The 10564-nt window shown below is 35.6% G+C and overlaps 1 protein-coding gene and 1 non-coding gene across 2 annotated transcripts; both read right to left on the reverse strand.

Moving 5' to 3' along the window:
* Positions 1–763: 763 nt before the first annotated feature.
* Positions 764–3815, reverse strand: LOC109177182 (LRR receptor-like serine/threonine-protein kinase GSO1). The gene has a single exon (XM_019326492.1). The coding sequence runs from the start codon at positions 3698–3700 to the stop codon at positions 773–775; it is 2928 nt and encodes a 975-aa protein (XP_019182037.1). The 5' UTR covers positions 3701–3815; the 3' UTR covers positions 764–772.
* Positions 3816–9797: 5982 nt separating this feature from the next.
* TRNAR-UCU lies at positions 9798–9869 on the reverse strand. The gene has a single exon. It is a non-coding gene; the product is annotated as a tRNA-Arg (tRNA).
* Positions 9870–10564: the final 695 nt, after the last annotated feature.

Here is a 10564-nt window from a genome sequence, read left to right on the forward strand (position 1 = left end):
ATATTTGTGGTAATTGGTAAGGTCTTGGGTTCAAAACTTTGCATTAGCATATTTTGTCCTTCCCAAGCCCTATGGCTTTAACACATTTACTTTTTTTAATATTTAATACACACACACACACACACACACACACACACACACACACACATATATATATATATATATATATAACATTCTTTTATATTAATAGTGATATGTATAATTTATAATGTGTTTTCTATTCAAATTATTTTATTAAATTACAATTATATTTCTTAAGTAATGGTTATAAAAAAAAAAAAAAAAATCTTAGGTAATTTATTTTTTTTTTAAATTATATCTTTTGTTTTAATGTTTTGCTTTTACTGAAAAAAATTTATGAATCCGTCCTTCGCCCCCCTCAATCGAATTTCTGGCTCCGTCCTTGGGCGGATACAAATGCTGATAAAATTCATCTTCAGCGGATTGAATTCAGATTAACTCCAAATCCGTTTCACGCTAACCCTACCAGAAACTTAAAAAGTAGAAAAATAGAAGGGGAGAATCCTTAGGCAATTAAAACGTATCAACCATGGAGGTACCAACTTTCTATTCTCTAGTGTTCTTCCAAAAATAAGCTGAGTAACTAAGTACATAAAACTTGCACTAACAGAGGGTATTTACAAAAAATTTAAAAAAAAAAAAAAAAAAAAAAAAAAGTATTTGAGTATGAAGATCAGAAGATTGTTATCAAAAGTTGGAAAAAAAAAATACTTTGCAAGACAAAGAATGAAAGCTAAGAGAGAAACACTATTCAAATGAGTGGATTTTCAGTGCTTTCTGGGCTGAGCTTAAGCTGAAAAATGCATGATCCTGTAGAAACATCCTTCAATGCCGCCATGGAATTCACATTCCAATACTCCCCAGTAGTACTCTTCATCTCTTCCCCATAAACCCAGTACTTCTCCTCTTCTCCTCTATTGTAGTGCTCGTGATGGGCCCCACCACCACCCCCCTCCGAGCATGAAACCGATACCTTTCTCCAATTGCACCACATCCTCAGCATCATATATATCAGACCCATACATATGATAGTGGCCGTGAACACAATGGCCACTATGATCCCAGCAACAGCTACATCAGATGGCTCCCATTTCTTATGCTGTCCCCTTGATTCTGAGCAAGATTCCAGTGGTGGGCCACACAGCCTAAGATTCCCCCCCAAGAATGAGGCTAATGGGAATCTCGCGAAAGTTTCGGGGAGCTGTCCTTGGAGGTGGTTATATGAGAGGTTTAGGTTGTGGAGACTGGAGAGTTTCTCAAGGGATTGTGGGATTTCCCCATGGAGTTGATTGGAAGAGAGGTTTAGCCTCTCTAGCTTCAAAAGGGTCCCCAATGATGGTGGGATTTCGCCCGAGAGATTGTTGTTGCTCAAGTCCAGTATCACTTGTAGCTCTGTGAGTGACCCGAGCCCGAGGGGGATCGAGCCATTCAGGTTGTTCTGGGATAGTCTCAGCTCGTATAATTTGGTGCATTGTTGAAGGGATGACGGGATAGGGCCGGAGAGATGGTTGGCGTGGAGATCCAGGACATATAGAGAAGTGAGGTTCCCGAGTTCGGGTGGGATTGGACCGGATAATCGGTTGCTATGGAGGGAAAGCTTGAGCAATGTCGAGCATTTCCCGAGCTCTGAAGGGACTGTTCCATTGAAGTTATTGGATGACAGGTATAGCTCCCCGAGCTCTTGTAGATTCCCTAACCATTCGGGTATTCCCCCCGCGAATTGGTTGTTGTTGAGGAGGAGGTGGCGAAGCTCTTTTAGGCCCGAGAGCTCGGACCCCACCTCCCCGGTCAGCTCGTTGAAGGACAAATCAAGAAAGTTGAGGTTCTTTAATAGGCCAATCTCGGATGGGATGTTGCCCGAGAGATGGTTGTATGCAAGGCGGAGGCGTTTAAGGCTTTTCGCCTTGGATAGGCTCGATGGAACAGTGCCCGAGAAACTATTGTTTGTCAGGTCTAAAAGGGTTAGAAAATCTGAAGTGGAAAGTGGGGAGATGTTTCCAGTTAGCCTGTTGTTCGAAAAGTTTACGATGCTGAGGTTTCTGAGGCTTTGAAACGAGCCGGGGAGTGGGCCTTCGAGCGAATTGTTGTAGAGGCTAAAGAGGAAAAGATCTGATAAGAATCTTAGTGTTGCAGGAAGGGGTCCTGAGAGCTTGTTGTCAGCTAAGCTTAGTCTTTGAAGCTTCTTGCAGTACCCTAAGCTTGGTGGGATTTGGCCTGATAGGTCATTCTGTCTTAACTGGAGAAGCTGGAGATTCTTTAGCCTCCCAATCGTTGCGGGAATGGAGCCCGAGAGGTGGTTCCCGAAGAAATCGATCTCTTGTAAGCTCGAGCAGTTCGTCAGCTCCCACGGAATACTCCCCGAGATTTGGTTGTCGTAGAGGTACAAGGTTTCGAGGCTCTGGAGCTTCCCGAACTCGCTAGGGATCCCTCCGGTGATCGTGTTCTCGAAGAGATGGAAAGTTACCAAGTTACTCAGGTTTCCAATTTCAGGAGGTATAGTTCCTGTAAACCTGTTGCTGTTGAGCAAGAGATCCGTTAGGCTCCCGAGGTTCCCAAGCTCGGGCGGTAGACCCCCTCCAAAGGCGTTCCCCGAGAGATCGAGCTGCTGGAGAGACGAGCATTTAAGCAGCTCATCGGGGAAGCTCCCCGAGAGATAATTATCGGCCAGGAAGAGCCAGTGCAGGGTCGAGTTCGGGAAACAAAAGTCCTTAGGAACATTTCCTGTCATGGAATTGCCAGAAAGAGAAAGGGCCTCAAGGCTATTGAGGTTTGTGGTGAGAAGGGTAATAGGCCCTGAGAGGTTATTATTTGACAAGTCTAGTGTTTGAAGGTTAGCCAAATAGTTTAACCCGGAAGGGATTTCTCCACCTAACCGGTTTCCCAACAGGTTTAAGTACTTCAAACCCGGGATTCGCCTCAGCTCAACCGGGATTGATCCCGAGAGAGTGTTGTTAGCCAGGTTCAAGATTTGAAGCGATCCGAGCCTCCCAATCGATGGCGGGATCTCCCCGGTCAGACCGTTGTTTGCTGCTACAAACACCTGAAGCTCAGTGCAGGCACTAATGGTTTCTGGGATAACCCCACTTAGACTATTCTCCTGAAGATCAAGAATTTCCAGTTTCTTTAAATCCCCAATCCCAGATGGTATGCTCCCATTAAACTGGCAATAAGAAAGCCCTAAAACCCTCAACTCTGTTAACTCCCCAATGCCTGACAAAATTTGGCCACCCAACATATTATCTCCAATCCTAAGAACTTCCATTTTCTTCAACAAACTCAACCCTGAAGGAATCTCCCCAGTGAGATAATTTGAGAAAAGCAGCAACTCCCTCAGGCTTCCAATCTCCCCGATTTCCCCCGGGATCGAACCCGAGAGAGAATTCATGGAAAGATCAAGAACTTGGAGAGCAGCAAAGTGCTTGAAATCTGCAGATATTTCACCACTTATCCCTGCTGCAGAAAGATTCAGGCCAAGAATGTGAAACTCATCACATGATACTCCACTCCAGGTGCAGAAATCTGTTTGTGGATTCCAGTTTTCGAGAACCCGAAACGGATCAACAAGCTGTGATTTTATTCTCAGGAGCCAATATGCATCAGATGATGATGAATTTTCTGCAGAAACACTGCAGAGTATTAGGGAGATGAGCAGTGGATGAAAAATATGAATTCTTCCCATTCTTTGATATCTGATTGTAGAAATAGTTTCAGAAAAGGAAACCAAAAAAGGATTCTTTAGTTACATGGCTTGGAAATATTTGAAGAGAGATTGCAGGAAAGATGAGAATTGATATGGTGTCAGTATGTATGATATAAACTTGCGAGTTTATATAGTTTTATTTAAATATATTTTAAAATAATAGTTAATTCCAAAAATGGTGCTTTAGTATTTATATTTATTAATTTTTATTATCCATTTTCAATTGGACCATAAATGGTTCTTTAACAATTGACATTTACTAATTTTTATCATTAAGCTTCAATTTGACCATAAATGGTCTCTTAACTATTTATTTTGTTTCAAATTTGGTCCTGCAGTTAAATATCCATTTAGTAAACATTAAATTTAAGGATAATAATGTAAAAATTGGCTTGTTGTTGAGATGGCAAATTGGATTTGTAATCAACTAAGAGTTAATTTATCAAACACTTTTCTACGATCAGCTAATGCTATCAACTAGTCAAACACACTAATCCAATCATCTAACTATTTACCAAACACCCCCTTAATGTTTACTAAATGAATATTAACTGGAGAACCAAATTTAGAACAAAATCAATAGTCAGGAGATTATTTATAGTCAAATTGAAAGTCGAAGATGAAAATTGGTAAAAGTTAATAGTTAATTAACCATTTATGGTTCAATTGAAAATCAAGAATAAAAATTGATAAATGTGAATAGTTAATGAATCATTTATAAAGTTAAGTTATGGATTGTATTTTTTTTTTCTCATTTTATTCCATCATGATCTCTATTGAAAAAGTATATAAGATTCTTTTTCTTAAATGCAATCATAGAAATATGGAGGATGTTTGGGTAACCTAGTAGCTATCGAGATGATGAAGTATATGAAGATAAGATCGTGTAAAGTGTCTATGTTAGAAACTTAGAAAAGTGGAGTTTTTCTCATTATTGTTACATCAATTCGTCATTTCTCTATTTTAATACTTATTAACCCATTAAAAAAACATTTATTTTTATTTAAAATTATTATTCACCTCTCACGTGAAATGGTCTCATCATACAAAATTAATTACATGAAAGTAATATGACTCGAACAATTAATAACTCCAATCTAATCCCATTGCCATAGACGTTCCAATTTTTTCATATTGGTCAATTTGAAAATTTTTTTGCACTCAATTTATGCATATAACACTATATATAAAGTGTTGGCCTGTGGCAAACGTTAATGAAGAGCCAAGTTCAAAACCACGCGGCTAGGATCGGAGATTGTCGGGTGGAGGTCTAAAGGGTCAAGTCTAGATGTTTAATACCCTGCTTTATCGAAAATGTGGTAGCGGTATAAGAAAATAAAGTTACACTTTCAATACGAGATATAATTTTTGGTGTAAACGCTTGATCCTAACAAGCAATATCAGAGCCAAATCACAAGTTTAAGTCCCAACATAATAATAAATGTTTCATTCTAACATAAAGTTTTTTTTTTTTTTTTTTTTTTTTTTAAGTTTTTAAGGCCCACAATGTTGATAATGTTGTGGAAAGGTCAAATTAAATTATAATTTATAGCGTTATTTTAAACTTTTATTATTTTATAATGGTTAATGTAATATAGTATTCAAACTACAAAAATTTGGGAACAACCCTGCCAAATTCATCGGGATGTTAATTTAGTAATCACAAAGCTACAAGTAGGGATGACAATTTGTCCCGTTCCCGACGGGATCCTGATGAAAAATTTTTAGGAATAGGGACGGGGACGGGGATACCCCTCCTCGCCCCGTCCGGAATGATAATAATAATAATAATAATAATAATAATAATAATAATAATAATAATAATAATAATAATAATAATAATAATAATAATAATAATATTGTTGTTGTTGTTGTTGTTGTTGTTGTTGTTATTATTATTATTATTATTATTATTATTATTATTATTATTACTATTATTTATATAAATATATTAATTTTTAAATTAAGACTTAGGTTTTTAGTTTTTAAAATTAAAAATTATACTAATTTAAGATTTTGACTAAGAGTTGACCGTGTGAGAATCTCAGTCTCTTGCTTTCCCGCCGGGGACGGGGAGTATACTTCCCGTCCCATTGTCATCCCTAGTTACAAGCTTGATTCCCAGCATGGTCGGTCTATTAGCCTTCTTGATTTGAATCGATTAACTATGATTGTGTACTATCATATAATGATTGCGTGTATCCCTCGTTAAAAAATAAATTAAAAAAAAAAAAAACTTTATGTGGGAAGAATAAGAATGTTATGAGAATGGATTAGGATGTATTGCGGCTTGAGTTGTGATGTTGTCAAATAAGGTTAACCATTTGTCAACTAATAATGGGTGTAAACCCACTATATATGTTCTTCTTGTCAAACAGGCATATTGCATATATGTACAATGAACCAAAGCATATGTTGCAGCACCAACCCCATCGCTATCCAACTTTTGCAGACCAGCGCAAATTATATAGTTCCAAGAATATAATACAATTATTTTGTCATTCTTTTAATGTGAAAATCGTTTATAAATACGTGACGCAATTATTGTTTGACCGAAAGAATCCGTTTTTTTTTTAAAGAAATATTTTATGTTTATATTTTTAAATAGAATAATTAATTTGACATTGAAAAGGAAAATTTTTAAAAATAACCCAATTTCGAATTAGTCAAAACTCAACGTAACTATTTGATATTATGAATTTTTAATTTTAGTATCAAAACAAAATTAAGACACATAAGCTAAGTGATAACATGATTGATGAGACGATTGTCCTAAAACAAAAAATGTCTACCACAAAGTTTCTATGTTTAAACCCATAGTCAACATAATCGGTATAAACTCATTATGTTATTTGATATGTAAACCACAAGAAGAGCATAAAAGATGCATTTGTAGCACCACATACTTATCCAACTTAGTGTTAGACTTAAATTGTCTTAATTAAAAAAATGAAAAATTGTAATAATAATTAAAATAAATTAGAAAATAGCCACTTAACATGCCATTTTAAGCTATTTTTCCAACAATCCCTCACATGAATGAAAAATTGATTTTCAGGGTATTTTGAAATCGGAAACAACTATGTTCAAACGGTCGATCCCTGCATAGGATAGGTAGGGAGTCACTATACCCTTTGAACCTTCTCTTGTGAATACATGTTTACTCTACTGGCTGTACGGTAGAACGCGATGTCTTTGAACCGACTGTTGTTTGTGTAGACGATGACATATCTCACACAGGAACCTCTCACCATGCTCTGTTCTCACGAGTGTGCCCGTTTTGGTCGTGGGTCACCGTTCCTGGTTTTGCGAGAGTTTCTAAAGAATTGTGCCCGACAATTCTTCTTTGAAGCGACCCTCACTTCTCTCTTACATAGGTGATTCTTTCTCGAGTATCCCGCATACTCACATATGTCAACCGGCATTCGAATCATTAAAGCATTAACATGCTAGCCTCGTGCGGGAGTCACTGTTTCAACGAGGAGTGGTAGGGAGTCCGAGACCCCCAAAGTGACACGCTCCGTTCCATAATTTAGTTGTCCCATTGAACCTAGGTGCCAGCTAGGTTGGGTATCCACTATAGAACTTTTTAGTCCAAGGGCTTTAAACTCATTCCTCGTGTCAACTTCTCCACAACTTCTTTGCCTAACCCTTTGGTCAGCGGATCCGCTATATTGTCTTTTGAATTTACGTAGTCAATCGAGACAACACCAGTTGTGAGCAGTTGTCTAATGGTATTATGTCTACGACGCACATGTCTAGACTTACCATTATACATATGACTCTATACTCTCCCAATTGTGGCTATTTTTCCCTACCAAACAATATAATTTGAATTCCAATCTTATTCTTTTCCCACCGAATTACAATTCATTTTCTCTCTAATTCCCTCCTCCTAACCGAACGTACTATTATGAAAGAATGAATTCCATTTTTGGTCTTATTGTTATAGGAGCGTTTCCAATTTTAGTCCACATTAATTTTTTTTGCCACTTTATAACCACTATTATTGAATGTGTTCCACTTTTAGTCCCACCGTTAGTATTTCCATCAAGAGTCCGTGTAATCTAGGGGTATTTTGACCTTTCTTCTCATCCAAGATTATGTTTAACTAAAGAAATGAGAACATTAAACCTAAAACCTAAGAAACCTCGCCGGCCCATGTTGGAACGAACGAAACGATGTAGCTTTGGCTTCCCATTCTCGTTGTTCGAAGAGCCATCTTCGAATATCGGAGGAGGAGGACGAAGCGCCTGGATTAAAAGAGAAGAGACAAACATAAAAAGACCAAAATACCCTTTGATTATACAGCCTCTTGACGGAAATATTAACGGTGGACTAAAAGTGGAACACATTCAATAATAGTGGTTGTAAAGTGGCAAAAAAAATTAAAGTGGACGAAAATTAGAAATGCCCCTATAACAGTATGACCAAAAATGGAATTCACTCATTATGAAAGGATAGATAAATTTAATTGCATGCCCATAGCTAAGACAATAAGCATAAGTAACAAAACTTTACAATTATCATTAATATCATAAATTAGGCTCCAAACTTCACAACTAGTAATAACCAATTCAATCAAACAATTATTATTATTATTATTATTATTATTATTATTATTATTATTATTATTATTATTATTATTATTATTGTTGTTGTTGTTGTTGTTGTTGTTATTGTTGTTGTTGTTGTTGTTGTTGCTGTTGTACGTTGTTATTATTATTATTATTATTATTATTATTATTATTATTATTATTATTATTATTATTATTATTATTATTATTTGTTAGATTGTTAGATTAAGCACTTGCAACTATGCAAGCATGCAACATGGCTAGGGATTGCCTCAATGTATTTTAGTATTTTTCTTCTAGTGTTTGGTGAGGCAGTATATTTACATTTTTAATAATCTATTGTATGTCCAATAAAAAGTATACACCTTTTGTATTAAATATTTAGTGTTTTTAACCTTTCTCATTTTGTACTAGTTCTGCCTTTTCAACAACTGTGAATGGGAATTCACAAAAACAATGGGATTCCCTTCAACCAAATCCCACCTAATCCCAAATTTAAAACTAGAAGAAAACAGAAAGAGCAGAACAACCACATTTGACCTATTTCAATGGGTTATCAATACTTGAAAAAACAAATAATAAATAAAGTTCAGATATATTCCATTTGCTCCGCCTAGATAGGCATGTGAATTGAAACAAGACTTTAAGGGGAAGAATTGAAGAAAGCATATATTAATATATGTGTGCTAGCCAGGATCTTGATATATCAAGAATAGACAAACCATAAAAAGACAAAGTAGTTCACTTAATACAGGTATCCTATTTGATCATGATAACATGCATTTTTTGTCAAATATATATATGTCACTTTCTCCTAATATAATTATATATGTGACAATTAAAAGAGAGAGAGAGAAACAAAATTTACATGAAAATAAAAATACTAATTAAGTAAAATTTTCCATCCTTCCACTGCATGTAATTAAGGTGCTTTGAACACTAAATTTGTTTTACACTATGCAAAATTTGATTTCTAGTAAGGACCAAAAAAAAAAAATGAGAGGTAAAGAATGACTTTGATGTGGGCAATAGTGTACAAGCATTTGGAGACTTGTGGATCAGTTGAGACATATCATGCTATTTACGTCCTTCATCAAAATTTTAAAGTAAAAACGGTGAGAATAATCTTATATAATTGATATACAATATAATCCTTTAACAATGTTTTATGATTTTGTACAATGGTTAGGTAGGATAAGTGCAGCAGCCATATATGAAAGGGTGGGAGTGTGAATTAGTAGGTTTTAATGGTCAAAATATAGCATCGCACTAGGGACTAGCCAAAGCACAACATTCTTGCTTAGAATTATCTTGTCTTCCACAAGGTGAAAGATCGACTTGGTTCCCATCCACTTGAAGCATGCATGCATATATATACTTCAGCAACAAGTATAAAGAAATTTTGATCAAATTTCACTTTAATATCCAATCAAGCGTTTCGGATTTCAATATTCAAAAGGTCTTTCGAGGTATCGAAATAAAAAAAAGATAGAAAGAATTGCGTCCAATAGGATTTGAACCTATACCAAAGGTTTAGAAGACCTCTACCCTATCCATTAGGCAATGGACGCTTTTCATTCTGATTTTTTCGTATTTTTGCTTTCCCACTTTTTGTTTGAAACAAAAAAAGAATCGGATTGGGATTGTGGGATTAGATTATGGGATTATATGTGAGATATTTTTTTTTTAATTCTATATTTACCAATTTATATATTGACCAATATTCTAATTCGAAAGATCTAATCCCATAATCTAATCCCATATATATATATATATATATATATATATATATATATATATATATGGGATGATTTCATCCATGCTTTGAGGATTTGTTGTCATGTTTTATATACCATGTATCAATCATCATGTTGGTATGTTTTGATGGGAGTTGTTTAAAGTTTGACATTTATTATAAAATTGCTCATGGAATTTGAAGTGTTGAATTAGATATATGCTTTGCAAAATGTTGTGTATTATTATAAGCACAATCATTATACCATGAACCATGGGTAGACCACTGACATAAGGTACATTTTTAATATACTGAAGGTACATTATTTGTGTACTGATAGCTCATTATTTGAAGGTACATTATTAGAAAAAAAGGTCCAATGATGCTAAAAGGTTTAGATCGGATCCCTTGTGCGCACATGAAAACTATAATATGACCAGTGGGTTGATTATGCTACTCGCAATTTACCTCCGTAGTAGCTCTAGGGGCGAGGTCCTATGCGCTTAGGACGATTAATCTAACGAAGTTGGG

This window comes from Ipomoea nil, unplaced genomic scaffold (assembly GCF_001879475.1).
Source record: "Ipomoea nil cultivar Tokyo-kokei standard unplaced genomic scaffold, Asagao_1.1 scaffold0803, whole genome shotgun sequence".
NCBI classification, from domain to species: Eukaryota; Viridiplantae; Streptophyta; class Magnoliopsida; order Solanales; family Convolvulaceae; genus Ipomoea; species Ipomoea nil.

Excerpts from the sequence above, each read along its gene's own strand:
- LOC109177182 (XM_019326492.1), bottom strand. The coding sequence starts at position 3,700 with ATGGGAAGAATTCATATTTTTCATCCACTGCTCATCTCCCTAATACTC.